The sequence below is a fragment of the Mycteria americana genome, chromosome Z (genome assembly GCF_035582795.1).
Source record: "Mycteria americana isolate JAX WOST 10 ecotype Jacksonville Zoo and Gardens chromosome Z, USCA_MyAme_1.0, whole genome shotgun sequence".
Classification (NCBI taxonomy): domain Eukaryota; kingdom Metazoa; phylum Chordata; class Aves; order Ciconiiformes; family Ciconiidae; genus Mycteria; species Mycteria americana.
Genome location: NC_134396.1, coordinates 42,784,673 through 42,809,393, shown reverse-complemented (window position 1 = coordinate 42,809,393; position 24,721 = coordinate 42,784,673). Strand labels below are relative to the sequence as shown.

Genomic DNA, 24,721 nt, shown 5'->3' with positions numbered 1-24,721 from the left:
ATAGCATGATAGCCTTAGCCATAGGAATGAAATACTTGGTGATTGCTGCAGTTACTGAATTAAAGGTTGTGCGGGTGGCTTCATATGGACATGTGCATGCACACACAGTCACGGTATTTGGTAGGCTTCTCGTGCGTAGAAGTGGCTAAGAGAGGTTATCTGTGCTGAGGAAGTCTAGAATCTCTCTATGTGTACTTCTTACTTAGTAGTTGTATTTCAGTTCATTGTTTTCTTTGCAATTGTTTAAGGATTATAGAATTAGGACACTCTTCTGCATTATGGGATATTTAAATTATGATACATGAACCGAGCTTCTTTGTTGCTACAGTTATGTTTAGATTTTCCTTTCCCTTAAGTGACTTAAGAGGTGTCTGGGGGCAGAGGCAGAGAACCATCTCTTGCTGTACGCTGCTAGATAAGAGATGAAACCGGACCCTCCTGTCCGGGTGTCACTTCGTGCTGCGCGTTACTCAGTACTGTGCTAGCAGATCTCTGGCTGTTGATGGGAGAAGAGGAAAATGCCAGGCAATATCAGATTCCCCCCCTCCTGTGCTCTGGTCTGAAAACACACATAGCTATGGTAAGCATTTTTACATGCATGCATATTTCCGACTAGAGCATTCTTTTTGAGACTTGCTTTGTCAGCCTACTGGTGCAGCTCCCTATGCTTATCTTTAGAGTGAAATCTTAACAGGCCCAGTTAGCACTTGCCACCTCTCACTGGTTCTAAAACTTCTGTGCTTCCTGGCTCTGCCATATGCTGCAGTAACATCCTGCTTTTCCTGCCTAACTTGGGTGGTATTGCTTGTATTTCTGCACCATTTTCTGTCTGAAGATGGACTTCCTACGAAATAAACCAAGTATTTTAATACATTGCTTTAGAGTGTCTAGTCAGGAAGAACTGACACCACTCCAGACCAGTTGTAGCCTAATTTAGACTTGTATATGCGTGGTTGTTGTGTGAGTGCTATTTAAATAAGCAACCGCTAAAGGTGGTAGAAGTTGAAGCCAGCAGATGTGACCTGTATTAAGCTGCAGAGTGGTCATTCAGGAGAGTTAATGGGAGCGCTGAAAATACAATAGACTGCACAGTAGAATAGACTGTACTGCTACCTGGGAACTGGTACACCTGAGAAGATGGGCTGCATGAACTAATATGTCTCTGCCTATAACTTCTGTAAGTACGTAGTCCAAACATCCTAAATTCCACTTCTATTCTAGAGTGATCCAAATATCTTTCTAAATGTGATTTGTCTTAATTTTTAAGTTTCTTTAAGCAATCTCCCATGTGCATACATGCAGGTACACACACAGAGTTCAAGTCACCTAAAGCAGCTAATAATAGAGAAGAGGTAAAAGGGCTAGAGAATAAATATAAAGAAATGGTAGGGCCTTAAATGCTGGGAGATGAAAAATACGCTGTTCTGTTGCACTGAACAGAAGAATATTGCTGTGTAGTTGCTTGCAAGCTACGGAACTGAAACCTAAAGCAGAAGCGTGCTGCTTGAGCTGATGCAGTCTTCTCGTTTGAAACATCTCATCACCACGTGTCAAGGAAGGCTTGAACAGAGGTGATTCATCTGCTGTTCAAACAGGCAGATGTGCACCCTAGCTAGGGTTACTGCGTGACTGAGTAAACTTAACTTATCCGGTCCCACAAAATGTGATGCTGCTTTGCTTACTGTAATTGGTCTCATAATTGTTTTGTACTTGAGTGGGAGGTGAGGAAGTGGCAGCAATAATCTAATGAAGTGCATTAGAATGTCTTTAGATACAATGGCAGACCTTTCTGTTGAAAGGCTGTCTTACAGTAGTAAGTTAAAATCTGCAACAGCCGTGTGCCACGTTGATTTTTTTTTTTTTTTGGACATGAAACAGTGAGTGTACTGGTGAGACTGCCTCTGTGAACTCCTGACAGCTTTAATGGCCTTTTCTTCCCTTGTTCTTACTTATTCCTTTCCTCTGTCCTAAACCTTCCTTGGAAATTGCTTTGGTGTATTAGTTTTCTGTGGAAAAAGGAATATTATAAACACTGTGAATAGTGTTTTTTACCTATTGTCATACTAAAAAACAGGCAGGGGACCCTTGAATATCTTGTATGGTCTGTCACATAGTTTGTCATGGGTATTTTTTCCCCATAGAGTATTCCATTCATTTTAATGCTACACTGTTGTTCAAACGATGGACTCTCTGGACACTGATGTTGAGCATTTCCCGTTATTACTTTAGAAGTAGTAACAGGGGGCTCTTCAGGGAGGTTTTGGTTTAGTTTTTTTGTTTGTTGGTTGGTTTTCCCCCCCCCCCCCCTCTCCAGTCTTTATGGAAATGGTACCCTGTTCATAACTTGGCTTAGACCACTAATTTGCCTTGTTTATTTTTTCTCTCTTGACTAGTATTACCTGTTAGAATTAACAAGGAGGCCAGCTGAGAAAGTGTTCTTTTGTGTTACCTTCGATAGGGCTTGCCACTTAAGAAGATAATGTTATTGACCAATTAGAACTTTGACTAACAGGATTTATTTATTTTTTTAATGTGAATGGGCAGGTAATATGAAATCAGATTTCCTAAGCCATAGGGGTGGATTCTCAAAGGCTTCTTACTTGTTCTTAACTGACTGTTTTTGTGGGCAGGGCAAAATATATTATGCCTAGACTATATCTTAGGTAGGACAAAACAAACTTATTTTGTCTTTGGTTTGTCTTCCTGTTATTTAGTAAATCAGTCGGGACCATTAGTTTTCTGTTAGTCTTTCTATATTTTCACAGTGCAGAACTATTAGATGTTCTGTGCTGTGGTTTTCAGAGAAGTAGGTTCCCGTCTGCATGTATGTGTGGGGAATAGTATGAGGTATGTATCAGCTGTTTCAGAAAGCTGCACTGAACCCATGTTTATTGAAAGCAATTATTAATTGAAGACACAGGAAACTTTGAAATGTCAGTGCTGGGGAAAAGGTTACCTGCACTGCTCAGTCACTGACACAGTATTGCCTGTTAAACTTGGTTTGGTCCTGAAAAGCTATGCTTTTATGTTTCAAACGGGACACAGGGAATTTTAAGGGGACCAGTGTAATACTGTCTGTTTCATTTGTTGGTTTTGTGCACAAAGTAATAAGAACCTTTCAAGGGCCGGGCCACTTAGCTGAAATAATTAACAGAAAGGCTAGAGAGTAAAACTCAGGCAATTGCAGGTAGGGGGTGTTTAAAAAAAAGGAGGGGGGGGCAGGACACTTGTCAATGATAAAACAAATGTTTGAGCTTCACACTATCAAGATGTTTTAAAGATGTTTAAAGGCTCTCTGCTTTAAGCTCCCAGCTGGCACTCGCAAACAACATGATTACTGTCACACTGCATGAACTCTTCTTTCCTTGACCGAATGGTGTGCTTCCCTGCCTTCACCTGCTTTACAGCTCCCTCTCATGCCATTAGTGACCTGATATGAAAAGCCTAGTATTTCTCCTTACGGACTTGCTGTGGTTCCCTTCCTGTATCTTTTGCTGCCTTCCCATCTATTGTCTCAGATGCGTACATTTGTTGCGGGGAAACTTGTGGCTTCACACAAGCTGAAAACACAAACAAAAACTGGAGGTGTTTTGGTTCCAGGGAAAGATGAGATTGTTTCTAAAGCTAGACTCCCTCCTATTAACAACAAGAATTAAAAAAAACAACCCATCTTTCTCCTTTAAGTAAGCCATAAGAGTACCTTCATCCTATTCCACCATTTTCAGTATTCTTTGAAACTTTTAATTCAGAAGCAAAGTACTCTCATAATATGTAGTCGTTCATGGCTATTAATTTGTGTTGGGCTTGATTTGAAGTACAGCCTAGTCCTAAGTTTCTTAAGGAAATACACTAATGAAAACCATTTCAGTATAAATAGGGGTAAAAAAAAGAACTGACTCCAAATGACCAATAATCCCAAAATAAAACCCTATAATAAAATCTTATAAATAGCTTTAGTCATAATGTTCAAAACTGTGTCATAAAGACATTAATAAAATACCTTTTTACAGAGTCAGGACCTATGCATTCTGGGTTTGAAAATGCACAAGACAGTCTAACTCAAACTTTGAAGAAGCTTCTTCAGTGTCTTGAAACTAAACACTAAAGCACTTGGGGGTGGGGAGCGTGTGTGCAGAATAGATATGGGAAAGTTATGAGGAAGTGAAAAAGGGATTTCAGCCTTACTCAGCCTGTGTCGATGGTGAATGTTGTCCTTTTGTCTGTCGAGTTAGTTGCAGCTCAGGTTTCTCAGGATCTGAAAGTGCAAAAGATAATTGGTGCATTAAAAGCAGAGCCGAAGTCCCCAGAAGTGCCTGCTCTGCTAGGGGGGAAGGGAGCAAGAGTGCTTCTGCAAGTGCACTGCCCTGGTGAGATAGTTTCTGATACAAAATTCATGCATGAAGGCAACTTTCCCTATAGGTAGTGATTGTTTAAAACCTCTATTGCTTCTTGTACAGATTTTTTTATTTCAAAAAATGAGGCTGGCAAGGGAGTAGTAAACAGGTCTCACTTCCTTTGAGAGCTGGAGAGCATCCTCCAGTTGCTACAGCGATAAGTGTATGGAAGTGTGCACCAGCACACCTCTCTGTTGGTTTGGACACACCTTAATCCCCTCCCCCCCTCATTTCTTGCTGCCACTTGACTGTCTCAGCTGAGCAGCAAGAGGAAATAGTATGGCTACGATAGAGATTTAAAGTGAAAAATATGAAAGAAATCTTAAAAATACACTCTGAAATGATAATTTTCTATTTACGGCTTGCAGGACTGAAACAAATGATAGCTGTTCAGAGCCTTTAGGCAAACAAAGTGTCTTTTATGGAATGACACTTCCATATCAAGAATAATTGTAAATTTATTTCTTATAAAGCACTTGAGACTAAAACACTAGTAGTAGTCCTGGTCGTGACTTTGTGCATACATGTGCACGTCGTGGTACATCATGTCATGTCATGACATGGCATACTGAGTCATGACTTTGTACATACATGTGCATGTCGTGGTACATCATGTCATGTCGTGACATGGCATACTGAGTCATGACTTTGTGCATGCTTCACTTTTTTTGGTAGTCTGAGCTTTGGAGCAAATCTAGTTAAATTCAGATGTTAACACCTGCAGTCATTTTCTTTCTCTTCCTGTGGTTTTATTTGTTTCAAGTAATTGTCAGAGCGTTGTTAGCGCACTTCCTGCTTGAAGCCATAGTCAACAGTATGCAAAGGATATAGAGGGTTGACCCTTAAAAGGAACTTTATAGATGTTTTCTAAAAACAGCGGGCTGTTCTTAAGCTATATAATTAATAAGTAGCTTTATTCTAACTGACCCTCCACAGCATGCAGCATATTCCTGTTTGGATCAGCTAAGGTAAATGCTCTCTAACCTGCTTTTTGCTGGTAAACGTGAAGAGCTTGAAGGGGAGATTGATTTTTTTTTTTTTTTTTTTTTTTTTTTTACCCTTCCTCCTTTCCTGCTCTGTTTGTTTCCTACAGAAAAGTTAATACTGCTTTAGTAAGAAAAATTACTGATACTGTAAGAGAATGTGCTCCACCCCCACTATCCATTAATGCAGTGTTTGTACTTACTGCCTTAATGACTGGTATTTAACAATAAGCAGTAGTTTTGGGTTTTGCATTAGATCAGCTACTGTGGTAAACTTCGGAGTGATGAAAATTACCTTATTGGTTTTCACTTTAAATTTTAAACAAAGTATCCTTTTTAATATCTTCATTTCTCCATACTACTTAAAATTTCTATAAATGGGATGAAATTAAAGTTGTACATATGGTATAAAAGCCTTAAAATGTGACAGATTTCTTCAGCACGATAGTCCTGTGTGTTCTTGCACTGTGAATCGTACACTCTAAGTCACATTCAGAGTTCAGAAAGTTTAAATGGGAAAAAGCAAATGGGTGTTTCACCATTCATCACTGATTAACTTTCCGGTTCAGATAGAATAAGCGCCTTGTCTTTTTGACATGAGCTGTATGGTGTTCTGCCACTCTGAACACCATAAACTGTGTAAAGAGCAAAACCAAAGATTGACAGAGCTATTGTCTGGAACTGTCTTCTTCAGCCTCTGTTGTCCTCTTCATCTGGCAAGTCTGCACAGACAAACGCAGCAACACTTGTGAACAGCGCCATATTAAAAGCTTGATCCTACAACAAAGCAGAGAACTAGCTGTGAAGTATTGCACATGTTTTGGGATCTCATTAATTGCAGCTAGTTTGGGGTGCAGTCCAGGCTTTGCAGGAACACTTTCTCACGAGATACTGTTACTACGTAATTACCTGGCTGGTAGCTGTAGGTCAGTATGGTGCTTTTTTCTTTCTTTTTTTTATAACCAATAATTTGGAAAAGAACAGCAGAATTTTCCTGTTTCAACTTGTTCTTTAAACAAGCAGTTAGCAGTGTAAGAGAAGTCCTAGTACGTTGCTGTTGACATCGCAGTGCTGATACGCCTTTTTGCCTTCAGTTTAATTGCCTTTTCTTTCCATTTTGGTGAGGCAGATTTATACCTGATCTTTTATATTAACTTGGCCTCTGTAAAAATCATTTGTTTAGCAGAGTGGGGGTGTATAACATTCCAGTGCTCTAACAAATACTGCTAAGCTTTTGTTTGCCTTTTAAGAGGTGCAGTTACTGTCAGTTTCCTCCAGACTTAACGGGTATGTCCTCCCACCACTGTTTTTTTCTGATTAAAAGACAACAGATGGAAAAACTGCTTGGTACTGGTTGCAGAACCATGAAATTAAGGGCAAATGTGGCACTATACAGTCTGTAGAAGATAAAGTACGTTTTTAAGAATGAATGTATTGCCAGAGACTATTATTCAAGATCTCTAGCTCGGCTTTGTCATTCAGCAGCTTTTGATTTAAAGGGGGGGAAGTCAGATTCAAAGAGAACTCTGTCCTGGAGGGCACAAGTCGTGCATGCTGAGAGTGGCTGGGTGGAGAAAGTCTTGGGCACCTGCGTGTGTTTTGTAACCAGGAAGAGCCTTCCAGGCTCACGGGAGCGTGCACAAGCCCTTCGGGTTTGTTCCCAGGGCTTCAGCGCAACGCGGCGCTGAACGCTGCAGTGAGCTGGAGGACCGAGCCTGCTATCAGTGAGCAAATGGGGAGATGGATCGACAGAGGAATGTCCCTGCCCTTTCCATGTACGTCTTCTGTACGCGGGGGTGACAGCGGGATGGAAGTTAACCCTCTGTGAGAACGAGAATTTGGTATGTTAAATCTGGACTTCGTAAAAAGAGATTGTGAGGAAGCAATAATACGAGTGTCAGAATTTCAGGAGCTGCAAATCAGAACATTGGGTCACTTGCGCAGCAAGGGAAGCCCATTGTATCCATTTATAGCTCTGGCAGGTTACGATATATTAGACTTCAAAATGCTCTAACTTCGAGTACTTGCTTTCTCAGTTTCTCATAATCTGAGCAGCTAGCATTGGGGGAGTATTGCTGCATTTCAGAACAACTTGCAGCCTATCTTCTCAGAAGTAAAACCACCACGTTTTAAGGAGAGATAAGCTGTGCAGTTATTGGACTAAAATTGTCAATTGTTACATGCTTAACAGGAATTAACCATGTTTTAGTTCCAATTTTGTTACATATTGAATCAAGTTTAGAAAAGAGTTGTGTAACATGCAAATTCTGAGACTGCAGAGAACAGTATTTTCTTATCAAGCTTTTCTACGTTAGTCCAGCTCTTGCTATTTAAAGTTGATCAAACTTTCAGTAAACAGAAGAATTGAGAAAATGATGTGAAGCTACGTAATTATGAAGTGAGAACTTCCTTAGAGACTTTCGAAGTTATTTTCATTCTTGGATTTCACACTGTTGGTTGATAATTCCCGTGTTTTATTGCAGCTTCTTGGCACATACATGGGATTTAGATTATCATCTATGAGGTAGAAAAAAATACACTTTTAAGTAGTGAAAATATGTCATACTAGCACTGTACTAAGACCTATTTTTGAAGTGTCTGACAAAAGAAAGGTTGTGTAGAAGGATTTTTTGTTTCTTGTTTTTTTGTTTAAGTTTTTCTTACCCTCAAAGTGTTCTGTTTAATAAATTTGCTTTGCTCTATATGGTGTTAGTGATAGGAAAAGCTAGCAAAGCATTTTATTTCCCCTCTTCCTGTTCTGATCTTCAGGCAAGAAATGCCACAAACAGGCATATAAACTTAATTTAAACACTACCAGTAGCTTTTTCAAAGCTAGGAGAGACAAGTACTTTTGCTGGGCTTTTTGCTATTTAGACGGTGTTACTGCAGCATGCATTTATTTCTTCAAGAGCCTCTGTTAGTCTCTTAAAAGGTAAGAAGTGGGAAAGCTTCCCAGAGGCTTTGGACTTAGTATGGGAAAGGTGCTACTGTACTTCTGTCTGTGTGCATTGTAGCCAACAGTCCTGGAAAGTACCTGGCTAGTAGTGGCTGCACAGTACAGTAACTTGGCATGTATGTAGTAAATGAGGGGCCTAATTGCTTATGTGCTTGGCACGTAGAGAACTGATGAAGGCAGTAGCTAAGTGGGACTGCTCTGCCACAGAATGTGTGTGTATGTACATATATATATGTAGTTTATGTATCCCATGGAGTCTCAAAACCACTTCGTACTGTGAGGAATTGCATACAAATAATGGTGCATAGTTATGCACACATTTCTATGAATGAAGATGCAGTTGTATATAGAATTATTAAGGAGTAGGCATGTAAAAACTTCTGAATACTCATTATCTCGCTTTCTCTGCAAGTAAAGTTTATGATAGGTGGCAAGATAAATGACCAGGGTGAAATCTCACAGGAATTTTTATTGCACTCTTACTGAAAGAAACCGAGTTGGAGATTAACCAATAAACATTATTTTAGCAAAGGAATGGTTGGAATCTGGAGCCTTTGTTGTTCCACATGAGGAATTTTAGAGGTTTAAGGGAACAGTTTCAAACTCTACAAGTAATGTCCTATTTTGAAGCCAACTGTACGTGAAGCAGGAGGGCAGAGAGAGCGGAAGGAAAATACCTTGAGTTGACCAAGTCCAGCCATTTTGCAAATTTTCCATATACAGAAATCCATTTATTTGTTTCCTCAACATTTAGAAAAGCACGCCTTTGCTTGACAGCTGTGTGACAGGGTTGGTTTTAAATACTATTTAAACCTTGCACTGTGAACGGACTGTGTAGCTTTTCCATTGAGAAATATGAAGTGTCAATAGGCACAATTCTCTAAGAAGTTTAAAGGGCTGTATGGGCAATTGTCACTTTTGAAAATTACATTTGAAAGTTAGAAACAGATCAAACAAGAGATGGCTGCCAAAAGATTGGACACCAGCTCTTGATACCACTTCATCTAACCAAAGCTGGAATGTAAGCCTCATATGGATTTCTGGTATATGCCATTTTTGGTAGTCACTGTAGAAATAAGCACGTGACTTGTTTGCCAGTGTCTCTTCATTCTGTGGTTCAAGATACTACCAAGAAATCACTGGTGTGGGTGGCTGTCTGGGAGCACAAGATTCTGTATATTCTTTCTTTTTGATGTAATGTACTTCTGTTTCCAGGTTCACATAACGCTAGGGACCAAAGAAGCATACGTAACATTTCTGTGGTGCTGGGACCAACCTTCTGAAAGAAGACTCTAAAATAACTTTTTGCCTTCAAGTTGTTTGTCCTGGGACTGACTTGTCTTTGGAGAAGAACTCAACAGAGAAAAGATTTTTCCATTGGAACCATTATAAATAAGCCTATTTAAAGAACTTGCTACCTGGAGACAGATTTACGGAGGCTGAGTCCTGCTTTTCATCTGTGTTCCCGCTTCAGACTGTAAACAATGAGTGAATTTTGGTTGTGTTTCAACTGCTGTATTGCAGAACAGCCTCAGCCTGTAAGTATGAATATTGGCACTGCTTTGTTTTTGTATAATTGACTACATCGTTCACATTTTTTGGCTTTCTTATGGCTTTTTAAGTTAGTTTAGCCAGGCTCAGTGAGAATTAAGCAATTAACCAACATCGTGGCTTAGTGGGGACAAAAAAATGTCTGTTCTAGACTGTTGTCACACGGGTATTTTCCTGTCCTTAAGGTCAAATCTATCCAAAGACTTTGGAAAGAGCCTTTGTTTGTTTGAATTGAAGAGGAGGGGAAAGGAAGGGAAGGGTGAGGAGGACCTAAACTATCATTCTAAAGTAAGTCGGTTTTGAGTGGAGATCTGTAAATGTCCTGACTTCTGTATGGCTTAAGGCCTGCCTTCAGGTGTGGCTGGACAATGATGAAGGAAGGAATGATTCTCATAAAAAGCCCAGAGTGAAATCCAGTCCTCCTCCACCTTAACTTAATTAAGGATTTCAGCCTTAATTTTTGTTAATTTTCAGATGAAACCTTAGGAGAGTGAAGACATGCACTCATACCATAAATACTTTTTTTTTTTAATAGAATTTGGAATGGCTGTTGTGTGAAAAAGTACATAGCAAACAGTTGGATAAAAGAACATTTCAAAGCATATGTAAGGAAGACAGAAAGTACAGAAATATTCTTCGGTTTCATATATTGTAACTACCTTTAGAGTGTGTTCCTGAATCCAATGCTGTTGGGAGAAAGTCTGCCTGCATGAAGGTGGAATAAACCAAGAATATGGTTAGCACTGTGAGAAAAATCATTGTATGGTGTGGCAGCCAGATCAAGCTAAATGAATGTATAGAAAGGACAGTCATCTTGCAAATATGTGGAAAAGAGCCTAGTTACTACTAAAGGATATGCTGGAATTACAGTGACAAAGAGAATCCCAGAGTGAATAGAGCAAACTTACATTAATATGTTCAGATGATAGTATTTGGCTTTAGGGAAGCCAAAGGATTTAAAAAAAAAAAAAAAAAAATCTAATGTTAGGCATTGCCACTGCACAAAGCCTGAATGCCAGACTGATCCTTGGGTGGCAATGGAAATATTAAAGTGTGACCATTAACATTTCTAACAACTGAATGCAACTTTATCTCACTCTTAGTCAAGTGGAGTTGTGGGAGGTGAACTCTGAGATACCAACATGGGAAGCTGCAGTCCTGTTGCTTGAATACCATGCAGTCCTTTAAAATGCTAGCTGCATCTATAGATAGCCAAAGGTATTTGCCTAGGTTTTGGAACATATATTTCAATTAAAAATAAGGTATGACTGTTAAAAATCTTTGAGATAGAAAATGGCATACTCTGTTTGCTTACAAAAATCCTGTCCTTACAAAATTTTGGCTCAGGCTTTATGATACAGTTATGTTATTGCCCAAGAAATACATGGTATGTTAATACAGCATGTAGTGATCTGTGGGTCGTGACTCATGGAAAGGGTGGAGAATATGCTTCAAAAGTGGAGAAAAGGGAAACAACCCTTTTTATATGTTTCTGCTGATCTGGTGGTGTGCATTTGCTTAGAGAATTAAAACCATCCTTATGTTTAAGATACAAATAGCACATTGCTGAGCATTGACCTAGTTCCTGAAATCTGCCTTTCAAATATTGTAGGACCCTTGCTCGTTATGAAATGCTAAAATTCTTCAGGACGCATGTCAGAAAAAAGAGTTGTGGGCCCTCCTTGGCATGCGTGACAATAGGCACTTAGTTGTCCTTCCCCTGCAGTTACTCAGCTCATTTTGCTGTCTTGTGTTGTACAGCTGTTGTTCTGCCATGCACCGTTGCCGTAAGTGGAGTATTTAATCAGATACATACACATCTGAGTTAAGTACAGGAATGTTTTTCCTCTCTGACATGTAGCAAAGCATGTACTGTTAGTGTGAGCAGAGTGATAAACCAGACAAGTGGTAAGGAAATAGTTTTTCCCTGTTTCTGCCGGTGGTGTGCGATTGCATGTTTGGGAGACTCAACGTGCTGAAAAACATGCTAGTTTTTAGTGCAAAAATACTGGTACTTATTGCCCTGTTGTATCAAAAGATAGGTGAAACTTGCATAAAAGCTACTTGTCTGTCCCCTACCGTGCGTTCAGTCTGTCAGTTTAGTCCAATACCTCCTCTGCCCGGTTTCATCTCTTTCATGTGCCTTCTTTCATTTTACCTCCTGCATGTCAACTTCTTCATGGCCTGACTAACAGTATCCCAGCCATCACTTTCATGTTCAGCCTTTACGTGTTCAGCATGCTCGTTCTGTGGAAGGACTAATGTGGTCTTGTAGCAACACTCACAACCACCAGCCTCTCAGAATAAAGACCTTGAAACCAGGAAGTCACTTAATTTGCTACTTGTTCAGATCAATGCTTAAAATGTTCCTTTTGTTTTTAAACTTACATTCTCTGAAACATGATTTTTTTCTCATTATCTTTGTCAGGTGCTGATATCTGGGTCACCTTTAATGTCATGGATAGTGACATAAATTTTAATCCTCTTCACTGGAGAAAAATAAACTGGAACTTTTATAAGTTGCATGTTTCTGTGATATTTATAGCTTCCATTGGGCTAAAGAGTTCTCCTCCTCTCTTGAAATCCAGGATGCAGGAACACTGTTGCTTTCTTCTGGCAAAATTCTAGCGTATTGTATTAGGAATCTTCAGTATGGCATCTCTATTCTTTGCAGCTATAGTGCACTTAAAATGAAGAACGCGTACATGCACAGAGTCCTTTCAGTCAATTTTATAGAAGACTATTACTCAAACTGTACACAAAGGCATTTTCTAGGTTATTGCCAATACTCTGTATGCCTCCCAGACTTGCATACTGGTGCTTTCCAGTGCATTTTCATGCTTTTGAACTGTGCCTTTTTAGATAAGATTTGCAAACTTTATGGCAATAAGAACACATTACTTGCCTAATTTCACTGCCATCACTTCCCTAATAGCATAACCCAGAGAGGAACAGTAACAATGTTGCAGTTATACTGCACTTTAAGAGGTTCCTTAATTAAAAGACAGTAGTCACATATTACCATCAACTTTTATTGAAAGGTATCACAGCAGAGCTTTTTGTCTTTTGTGAGTGCTAAATGGATGTATCGTGTTGCTGTGAAATAAAACATAGGTGCCTTGGAAAGCAGTGTTCTACTCTCTCTCCTAATGTTACTTCGGTTGCTACGTATTTCACTTGGTGTTTCCAAGCCTGCAATACTCATAGTACGATCATGAAAGGGGCATGTTTGAACATGGGTCTCTATGCTTCCCTGAAAAAAGGGTGATAAATGAAGAAATTCAGTATGCAAAGAAACAAAACTAAACAGTGATGTGGTTGAAGGAAGCATGTTCCTGATGGTGGCTTAGGTCTTGCTTCTTGATAGCCTGAGGTCTTTACCACAGTAGAATGCAAACAAAAGCCAAGGTAAGGTGTTCTTGTATTGGCTTCTAGTTTTCTCTTGTCAGATTTGGACTGATAATGTATTCTACCACAATGAAGACTTCACACAACTAGTTGCTTTCACATCTGTTTTCATGATACCAAGGAGGTGATATTAATCTCTTAATAACTATGTTCAAGTTTCCCTGGTTATTTAAATAGCCTGAATTCAATCTCTTATGATCTGACCCCAACCTTTTTTTATTTTGAGAAGAGTAGCACTTTCTGTGATTGCGCCAGGTTTGTTACACCTCCCACTGATACCCTTTATAGGTTCTGTAAGCTGATCTTGCACTTCCCAGTGACAAGATGAGTCTTTCTTCCCATGCTTCCTATGTGCTATCGTCCCATCCACTGCTACGTTTCAGTAAACTCTGCCAAATCCCCACTACCAGATGCATTGCTTGGTAACAGAAGTTTAGAGAGCCTTTTATCTTGCAGGTTTTCAGAGAACATGTCTGTGGTTTCTTTCTTAGGCTGAGCTTGTCGCCTACACCAGGAATCTGTTATTTTCCTCCACTTTTTTTTCGCGTTCTGTCCATTTTTAACTTGCAAAGTTAATTTTTGGTCTGAGAAGCCTTTGGTCATGATCTGGTGCACTCCCACCTGGTTTGGGCCACCGCCCAGTCCAGCTGAGCTCTTCAGTTTCCTTTGACCTTGCAGTAGAATTACTGCTCTGCTGTGAAAGAATAAACTGTGCTCTCCTCCTTCTTGCTCTGAGCTTCCTTCTCTAGTTAATTAGTTTCTGTTTTGTTGCCTGTCTCTCATTTAGACAATTTCCATTTTGTATTTTGTCAAAGGGCTGTTACAGTTTTGCTGCGTGCTATGCCATAAATGTTTGAAGTGGTTTAGAAAGTGAAGTTTCCTTTGTGTCTTTTTTGATGTATGAAGAAGGATTGGCAGATCTGTACTTAGACTGGGGAGGCCCATCTTAAAATACAGGCAGAAAAAACCCTGCGCATACTGCTGTATTTATCAACTGAACTGCATGCTGAATGCTACAGAAGACATAAATGATCTTGACTGTGGTTACTTAAGGAAATTAACCACTGATGGATATTGTCAGCTCTAGATTTTTTTCTGGAGAAGGAGTCATAGATATAGCTAAGGATACATCTACTACTGTAACTGTTAAAAACTTGAACACAATAAAGATAATAAAGCATTCAGTGTGCATAACAAATGCAGAATAAATCACCCTCAGTAGGCGTGCACTACTGTGCAGGTGTTTGCTGCTGAAGAAGCACTGGGCCAGGCTCTCCATTCAGTATGGCAGTGCTATGCAAGCACAGCTTCTGGTTCGAAATGACTACAACTCAGGCTCTCTTATTCATTAAATTCGATCAGCCTACCACATTCAGTAAGCCTATGAAAGACTCAAATGTAAAATGTGACAACTCTAGAGAGCCTTCAGATTTCACAGTTGTCATACTGAGTTACATATTGAGCTGCCAGTTCAGATGTTTCAAATTCCTTCTTTTTCCTATTCAGTGCTGTTGTAGAAGTAGCCTGAGGGAACACCTTATCAAAGGGGGTAGAGTTAAATAAGCAGCAAAATGCTTGGCTTTTATTTCTCAAACCTGATCTTTGTGCTGCTTTCAGCCTGACAGAGCTGCTTTAGATTTTTCTTTTACCTTTAAATTAGCCCCCACATGTCTTAAAATATCTGTTGTGATGTTCAAGTATTAAAATGTTTACAAAGAAAACAAAAAAAGGCAGTATTTTGTGTTTATGTATATGTACCTGAATGAAAATTAACTGAATATTTTGTGATCCTTTAGTATGGCTGTGAAATTTTTAGGAGCTCTCAGTTAGCTGTATTGATGCTATTTATTTAATATAATACTAGTTGACGGGATGGAAAATAGCTCTTTGGGGACATGGAAACAAGAATTATGCCAGCTTTCTGTTGATGAGAATGTGTCTTGCCACTATCAGCATATTTGAAGAAGTTCGTAATATGCTTTAAATATCTACAGGCTCTACAGAGCTCAGGCTTTCTGCTTAAACATGGGGAGGAAGTAGATTGTACTCTTTGTTGACCTGGACACCAGTTTTAGAGCCCTTGAATTGCTTGTTTCTTTTAAATCTGCAAATTTTTCAGTGCGAAGACATCTTTAAGAGCAAAACCCAGTAAGAGTCACTGACAAAAGGAGCTGCCACAAGAAATAGTTGATACTGCCTAAGCAAAAGTTGATAGTTTTGCAGCCACCTGTGGAGACTGTGGTGAAACACTTCTGAAATTAACAAATCCAATGCAATTTTTAAAAATATTTTTTTTTAATGGAAGTTGAAGCTGCAAAGCCCTGGTGTTTTTGGTGTGCCTTAATTTTAATGCTTGGCAGTTCAGCTGTTTTTCCCCTGTTCTGCTTTTCATGTCGGAACAGGGGAGGTGGGCAAGCATATAGGTTTAGGGGCATTGCTACTTGCCAACAGCTAAAGGCAGAGGTAACTTGGACATAGTCTGAGAGATGTGCACTTCCACTGACTCTGTATGGAAGTATGCTTTGTGTTAGTGAATGGAGAAGTCAGTTGTTGCCCTGAAGCTAAGTGTTCAGCCTTTTACCTTTAACTGCTTTTGATATGAAAGGGAATATCAAGTGTAGAAGCCTCCTCTGCTGTTCTCCTCCTGTGTTTTTATTGTAACTTTTCTAAATGGATCTGAGATATTCTGTTGGAGATTATTCTTAAGACCAATACGCAACTCACAAAATACGCATTTTTAAATGGCTCTTTTAAAGATCTCTGCCTGCACTTACATTTTTAATTCGCAGCATTAACATTTCCCAATGACAGTTTTCCTTTTTCACACTGTCCCTCAAACCTTTGGTTCTGCAGTTCCTGTCATGACTCTTACTTATGCATGAGACATGCACGATACCAAAGTTCCCATTGGATTATATTACAGCTATTCTTCATGTATTCTCAGAGATCCTGAAATTATAAGGTATCCATTCAGCCATAGACTTCAATATGTAGTCACTTGCAATGATTTTCTCATTTTCATCTTCAGAGTGGCTTAGCTGATGACTCTAAAATGCTGACTTCTGCAATTCTGGGTTAGTATCCCACCACGGAGTGAGGAGAATAGAGAACTGGAGGTTGGGCAGAAAAACTGAAGCTGTGAACCACGCTCTGATGCAGATTCAGGGAAGTAATGCCTCTCTGAGCGCATTGGTTTTATTTTGGTTTCTCAAATAATTTTAGAGGGTTTTTTAGCTACTTGGGTGTACCCTCAGGAGAGCTGTAGTTTACTGAGGAAAGATACCATCTCTCTTTGTGTTTTCTCCCTCAAATAAATGTGTGACACCGAGTGATTTGTTGACATGTCATGGTCTGAGAGTGACCTGATGTCAAAAGGGAGAGGCCTTCATGGAATTTTTTTAAATAGTTTTAAGCTACATTATCTCTCTTCTCGCAATTGTAAATTCAGTTCATTCAGTCGCAGAAAATAGTGTGGGTTTATAATATGCTATCTTCAGCAGGCACAGGGTCTTCATAATTGTTTGTTTCTATTGCTTGTGGTATGACTGTTTTTCAGTGTGGACGTAACTACCCTTTGTGTTCTGCTTGATGGTTTATCATGAAGGGTTACCTAGTTCATAGTTTTTATGTTTTGGTACTGGGATGCTCTCAAACCAGAATATTTTAATTTTGCCTTATCTTTGGCAGGCCTGCATCATGGTTTAGGTGTTTCTAACCTGCACAAGATGGTTTCAAGTTGGTATGTGGCTGCCTTATCTTCAGAGATTGAGAAATAAATTGGGACCAAATAGTGATTTGTCTTCTAAGTTTGCCCAGACCAGCACTTCTTTGCTGGCGTAGCGTGGTGGTACTTGGTCTACTGCTCTAGCACGCTGGTATTGGCCAGCTGGAGCTCTCCACCGCTGGAGCAGAGGTGCAGAGCTCATCTCGTCATGGTGCGCAGCGGGAAATACTGTTGCTTCTCGGAGGCTGCCTTCCCTCTGTGTTACATCCATCTCTCTGGGGAAATGTGGTGCAGCACAGAGCTTTGTAGTTTCACTTTGTTAAAAGAAATTTGACCTTCTAAATTCTTCTGCTTAAAAACCAAAACCATTTTCTGATGGGCAGTGACTGTGGTGACAGCTGAGCGCAGGGGAATGCTCTGGAAATTTGTGTCTTATTCTGGCCTCAGACTGCTCGAAGCACAGGTTAAAGTCTTGCCTCCACTGAAACTCCCAAGTTGTGCCCACTGATGTTGAGTTCAGTTTTCTTGCAGCTCAGGCCTGACTCGTTTGAGAGGTCAGCATTGCTATCCTTGTTTTACAGCTGGAAGATGTCAGGCAGGTTACTTGGGGAGCTGTATGGTAGTCCATTGGTGGCTCCAGAGCCCCTGACCTTATATAGGAAAGAACAGAAAAATTGTTTGGGGCATATAGGATGAGATGGTGGGTAGAGAAAAATGAATTGGATTCAAATGAAATGGAGGAAAAGACTTCAGCAGGATTGATGAGTAGATGTTAATTGGGGATTACGGCAGAATGATAGAATTTTAGAGGTGGTGTCACATCAGGGTTTTCAAACAGTTGCATAAACTGTAGTTATTAATCTTTACCTCATTATGTATATTTGCATAAAACTTGCCTTTTGGGGTGCTTTATCAGTTTTGTGAACTGAAAAACTGATGCTATCAGGAATTACATTATCTAAAGAAAGCACACTTGGCTATGTTCAACTGGGAACTACAGTTGTGTGTCAAGGGAGTGTATTATGTATAAAAGGAAATTACTCTTATGACTCATCAAGTTCAACTTGGAAGCCCCACATAGGGGGCTTCCAAGCCAAATCCAACTCAGGTAGATTTCTTGAAAGACTTGAGTAAAATTAATACAGGGCAACATGTTATTTAACTCTGTTTGGAACAAATATTACATACAAACAAATATTTGCATACAGCTTGCCGTACTCCAGCTACTTAAAAAACATTTAATTCCTAGGATGATGGTTAAATAGTAGATTACTGTTAAAATGGGGCAATAAATCCTGCTAGGTACATATTCCAAACAAATCTGCTAGGATATGCAAACGTACACACACATACGTGTGTGTGCGTGTATGTAATATAGTGGATTGCTTGTGTTTCTGGTAGCAGCGTGGCATTGCTGAACTTGTAAAGAGAAGAAGAAATGCCAACAGAAGAATAGGCGTGCTGATCTACAGCATAGCAGGCAAAAGAGCCTACAGGGCCTTTTATTCTCCATGGAAAAATATCAAATGCATATATTCTTTTTTTAACATCAGAATTAAGCTTTGAAAATGAAATGCCTCTTCAATTTGTAATGCAAAGAAAGGAAGTTTTGGGGGAGGAAAGAAAGTAACTGCAATGTGTGTACTTCAGAGAATAAAGAAACAGGACTTATATGTGAGAGAGAAGAACTGGGGCTACTTAATTATTGCTTTTAAAAACTATTTTAAAACCTGTCAAAGATTTCTAAGCCCATTATGCTATGTGGATATTATCTTTTCTCGAAGCTAACCATGAAGACAGTGCAAATCTGTAAAACACTATGCAGCCAATGCTATGCTGCTACCAGTAGTGAGTATGAGGGTGAAGAGGTGATTAAATGGCCATGGTGAAAGCAGTGTGGATTAAACTGACTGCTGGGAGACTAGAAAGGATGTAATCAAGGACTCTTTGTATGGTCCTACCCCTAAAGAAAAAAACCATATGCACATTTCTCAGATCAGTAAGATTCAGCTGCTCTTTTTAATTCAGGAATAAAATGCCAACATTTTTATTATAAAAGGAGAGTAATGTTCCTACACAGAGAAGATAATCAAGAGGAAATTTACACATTTTAATACATACACACCTAGATTAAAATCTGGCAAGAAACTGACTGATGTGTGACGATAGATATGTGTTAGCTGATTTAGTGGTTAAAGAACTGTAGGTTATGGGGTTTTCTGCAGGCTGCAACACTTAGTGTTTTTCTACATAGCAAAGGCATACAAACTGTAGTTCCTCGTTTCTCTGATTTGTGAAGTACGTTTTGGATGGTGGGTTGGATTTTGGTGTTTTGGGGCTTTTTTTTGTATGTGTAGGAAATAATCGGCTGAATTACAGCAAAAACCAACTGCCAGAGTGTTTTTCTGAACGCTTGCCTGGGATCCTGCTAACTGTGCTGAGATCCTCTGAGGAAAGGCACTACCAAATAATAAAAAATAAAAAACTCTTGGATGTTTAGTGGTAGGGTTTTATGGGGCATGTGTATAAGCATCATGATTTTTTTTTGAAGCCAGCACAGCTTAAATGTTAAGGAAAAAATTTATTCTAGCTAGATTTTAAAACAGATTCTGTTAATTATAGATTACATATATTTTTTTTTTTAGACTTAACTACTTACTTGATGTTCATTGTAAACAGCTTTTCCATATCTAAAGAGATTGTAATATAAGAGGAGTTTCTGAAGTGCACAATACTTGTGTGAAATAACTGCTTTGTAACATCTGCCATAGTATTTTACAAATACGAGGGCATCTTGATCATCCTTTGAAGACAGTAAAATTAGTCTCCTTGTACGCTGCTGGTAGCATGCTTCATGTCACCAAAATGACATTCTGCAATATCTTTGTCTCTTGCTCACTCTCTCTGAACTTGACACCAGTGTAAATACTAATTTCTGTTTAGTCAGAGTGAACAGAAGAGCTTACATCACTCTGATCTATCTCTACTTTATATAATAGGAAAAGTGATCAGGTACTCTACAGTACTTTACATAATAACTTATGTAATTTAGTGTTCCAGAATTAGTCAGCTCGCATTATTACCCAGTGAAAAGGAAAGAAAAATGATAAAGGGAATGAGAGGATTTTATTTGGTTTTGATGTCCTTGTATTTTTTATCTAAAAAGACAGACAAAACTTTCCCTTTGAAGCATGCTCTGAAATACAACTCAAACCTGTTTTACCATATAGTTGTTTGTTGTTGGTCAATAAAATGTACATCAAGTGATCAACTCTTACAAGGAACTACTTTTGAAAATAAGTAAAAATTTGGGTTGCCAGGTCTACAAATTCACTCTGGGTTCAGAGGGTCAAGCTGAATCTTTTTCCCACACTGGTGCAGTAAGTTTTCTGCAAGTAATCCCTTTGCTTCAGCTCATTGGAATTTAGTAAATAATTTGGTTGTGCCCAAGAAGGAATAGAATTCAACTTAGTCTCTTAGCAATGTTGGCTCTGCAGGCACTGCAGGGGTGAATTTCACTGACAATTTATTTTTTATGACCAAACATAGCAGATGCTTATGTTTGCAATGGGTAAGTCAATTAAAGCTGCAGGATGCACTAACTGTGGTATGGTTCATGCTGTTACTGTTCCCCAGAAAAACAGCCACACCTAAGTTTTAGACTGTGTTTTATGCAAGTTTACTTGTTTTAGTTTCTTAAATAAAAACAAACTGTAACTATACAATCTCAGAACACAGAAGAGTGGTCTGAAAATGAAGCCTGCAGGGAAACAATTGGGAAGGGCAGAAAGGTTTGGGTTTCTCAATTTTTTTTCCTTAGTGATCCCAAAGAGGGAATGTTGAGTCTCTTGATAATGCATGTGTCTTTCCGCTTTCTGACTTCTTTTAGCTTTGCAGCTGGAAAACAAAACGCCTTTGTGCTGTTCTCAGTGGAGAAATTTATGTTTGCCCTTGAGTTTTAAAGAATATCAGATTCATAAAGTGTACTTAAAATGTATTTGCATTTTCACTATAATATGTTAAAATTAACACTTTAAAGCTTAAGAAATTATGTTTAACGTTGCCTAGAATTATATTATAGAGACAACTAGGGTCACTTCTGAAGCTGTAATGTTTGGCTTTGCATAAAAGCAGCTGGAGCATAAACCAAGTATACACTGTTTTTATGAAGACAAGCTTTTTAAGCTTCTGAAGAGCTATAGCAATTCCCTTTCTTCAGGAGGGACTTTAATATAGCTGCCATAGATGATTTAGGACAAAGAAAGGTGAAGGAATAGCCAGAAGCTGAGTGGCAGGATTTCTTAATACTACTCTGTTGTCTTCTAGCTATGAAGCCTTTGGGATCCTTTAGCGAGGTAACTTGTAAATTACTTTCTTACTGGAAAGTTGTTCTTTCCAGTAAGAAAAACCAGCAGCATTTGGGTAAAATTCCTGCCTGGATGGCTGTCAAATGACAAAGTTGACCGATACCTTTAGGGGACCAGCACAGATGTTAAACTTACTGTAATAGAAAAGAGCAAGGAGCAGAGGCAGGGAGGTTCCTGAGAAGTGGGTGTGTGGTGGGCTGTAAAGGCCAGTCACCCAAAAGGATGGCATTTCTCTGGCTGTCTGTGCCTGGACATATGTTCATTCCAGCAGGCAGTGAAGAAAGGGATGTGGAGCAAATACCAGAGGGGCAGCAGGACCACTGCAGCCTTCTGATTTTCAAAAATATTTCTAATGTGCTATTTCCAGACGTCTGAAGTGAAAGATTAAAGAGGCTCTGAGAAGCTCTCTGTAGGGTAACTGTAAAGTGACAACTGGTGTTTTACCAGTTCCATGGTAGACAACTCAGATTCTGCCTATTGAAAGTGAGACCTTTCATGTTGATGCATCTCTTCTTGTCCTAAATTATTTTGATGTAGTATGCAGCTCTCCTTAGTGTAAAACTTTGAAGCTACTGAGAAGCACGTAAGTGGCAACGTCTGTTCAGGACAGCAGTAGTAGGCGGCTAGTCCAATGCTTCTGTCCGTGGATCTTCACAGAACTTCAGGGAAACTCAGTGAAATGGTGAAGCGACATTGAGGCATAGAAACCATGCAGGAAATCTGGAAAGAAAATGAACTTCTTCCAAATTATATTCCTTGATCATGGAAGAATGTTTCTGGGTGGTGTAGCCTGATGACACTGTGGCATAGGGAACTCTTAAAATAATCTGATATGATCAGAATTTGGCAGTTGTCATGCTGATGAGCAAGCTGTTCAAAAATAACTTGTTTTATTGGCATAGCTGCCAGAGTCCACTGGTGACCTGTGTGTTGGTAAAGGGTACCTGACACTCGGGCTATGAAACATGAGTGGTGGTGATAGTGTTTTAGCTTAGTTGTTGGTTTTTTTCTTTAATTTAGGAACAATAGATATTTTTCCTACCAACAATTACTATTCAATTCTGTGTTCATAGCTCTAGTTGTTGGGAAGATGGAGTTGTGTACCTGTCTTTTTAGGTATCATACGGGTCCGTATGCTGAAGAGTAAAAGGAAAAATATTTACTATAAATAATCTACCCTTATTGTTATACACCCAGTTTAGAAATTCTTAGCCTGCAGCTCTTTAGAAAACCTGGTTTTGTTCTGTATGTTTATTGCTATTTCTCCTCTTCGTTCTGACTTTTTTTTTAACTGCCAGTGACTGTAAATCTGTAGCCAACAGCTGATGTTGGCTGTATCTTGTTTTTGATAGAAGCGGACTACACTTGTGGAACTGGGAAGCAGTTGCCCTGAAGTTGCCAATAATGCAAGAACCTGGAGGAGTCTGAGAGATCTCCATGGTGCTCAGTGTTGCAATGCCAAAGCTTCCCCTGTTTTGCTGACTGTTAAAGAACCATGCTTTCTTATTCTTCCTATCTTAAGAAGCTCCTAAATATGGGCTTATTCTGGCAAGACCAGTAGATCTGACACACTAAGAAAGCCACTATATTTCCTGGATTTCTACAGTGGATCCAACTTCAGAATTGCCAGTACTAGAGTGAAGGAATGGTGTCAAAAAGTATGTAAGTAGGAGACACAGTAATAGAAATTCTGCTCTCACAGTAATAAATTTATCATAGATAACTTAGTGCAGAAGACCTGCAAGGCAAGGAGGGATAGCCTTGCCACAGAAATGGATTAGTAAGTAGAAAGATTTTTCTGAACGTTATAAGCAGCCAACACCGCCTCTAAAAATGATCGTGTGATGTGTTGTTGATCCTACTTGTGAGTCTGGCAGTAAATTCTGAATAATGAATGTACCTGAGACTTTGTCCTCAACAAAATTTGTGTGTCGTCTCAGTGCAGCTAGTGGTAAGAGTAAGAAGCTATTGCTACTGCTCCTGAATACTTCTTTTCAAGGAGGCTGTATTTAGAAGAGTAGAATTTGACAAATAGATTAGGAATATGGGGCACTTTCTGACTTGATGAAATTTAAATAGTTAATGATTGTTTACACTCAAGACCTGTGGAATTGTGGCATGCCTCAGCTAGACTATGCAAAAGTGCCTGTACCTGCTTGGAACTGGTGTTTTCCTTTTGATAGGAGGTTGGACAAGGCAGCAAGGATTCCTTTGTTTGGCCAGGGAAAGCAGAACAGTGCTTGGAAGGACTTCTTTTTTATGTTCCTTGTTGAACTGAAATAGGTAGGAATACAGTGCTTGACTAGAAGTTTTCCCTCACAATGGCCTTTTTTCTTCATTGACTGTCTTTCAAGCCTACGGATTTGCAATGGCACACCATGTTGCTCTTCCTTTGCCCCCATGCTTCTGTTGGGACTGTTAATTAGCTCCGGAACAACTTCCCTCCCATCTTTTGCGGGTATTTGCCACACTTTGGGCACAGGCTTTTTTGTTGCTGCTCTGTGTCAGATACTATTCTGAATATGTCAAAAGCTGAACAGAAAGCTATTTTAAGTCTGAGCACAGCTGTTGATTTGAAGATTTCTGAAGAGTTGCTGGTAGAGTACTCTTCCAGAGATGCTCCTAGCCATGCTGTGTGTGGGCTTGGCATCTAAGCATCCCTAAAATATCTACTGAGCCATCCATTGCTAAGTTGTCTTGGATGCTTGTTGTATTGTCTTTTTTTGTGTGTATAATGCCATCATTTCCACGTCCACTAGTGGGATCACCTTTCAAATGCATGACTGTTTTTTGTAGTATGGAAAGAATATGGGATGCTGTTCCTGCTTCCCTCGTGTAGGTTTTAACTCCTTTTTGCTTTGGTGTTTTAATAGCAAGCAAAGACAGACTACATCATAATGTATTTTGGGATGCACTTGTTCCAGTGACTTACCTAAAATGAACTGGATGAACAGATTTCCAACCCTGACAGTCAAATTTGGGAGCTTTGCAGAAGTCCTTACAGGAGCAAGAAGTGGGATGGCCACTGAAGCAAATTCATGATTCCATGTTTATGAATGCTTCTCCCCACTGCAGAACAGGGTGCCTGAGGCCATGTGACAGCGCTTATATGTTGATGAGGTAACTGGTCAGGATGCCTTTGGAGAGGCATGCCAGCCAGGAGAACCCAGAGATAATGATGAGCTCACACAGGAGACAAATAGCTTAGCAAGGAAATGCCAATGGGAAGATTGCCAGAAAGGTCAGCAGTCAGCAGTGTGTCTCATGGACCTGACACACACGAAACTGTAATGGGATTACTTCCCTTAAAGAAGGATTTGTACAAAAAAAAAGAAAGT

At 39.4% G+C, this 24,721-nt stretch overlaps 1 protein-coding gene across 3 annotated transcripts in view; it reads left to right on the top strand.

Annotated features, from left to right (window-relative positions):
* CDC42SE2 (CDC42 small effector 2) overlaps window positions 1-24,721 on the top strand; it is an 87,299-nt gene that overhangs the window by 42,436 nt on the left and 20,142 nt on the right. For all 3 annotated transcript variants that reach the window (XM_075527080.1, XM_075527078.1, XM_075527079.1), the window contains one exon: window positions 9,549-9,871. In XM_075527080.1, coding sequence (XP_075383195.1) covers window positions 9,818-9,871 — 54 coding nt within the window. In that variant the 5' untranslated portion in view covers window positions 9,549-9,817. The remainder of the gene's footprint in view (window positions 1-9,548; window positions 9,872-24,721) is intronic.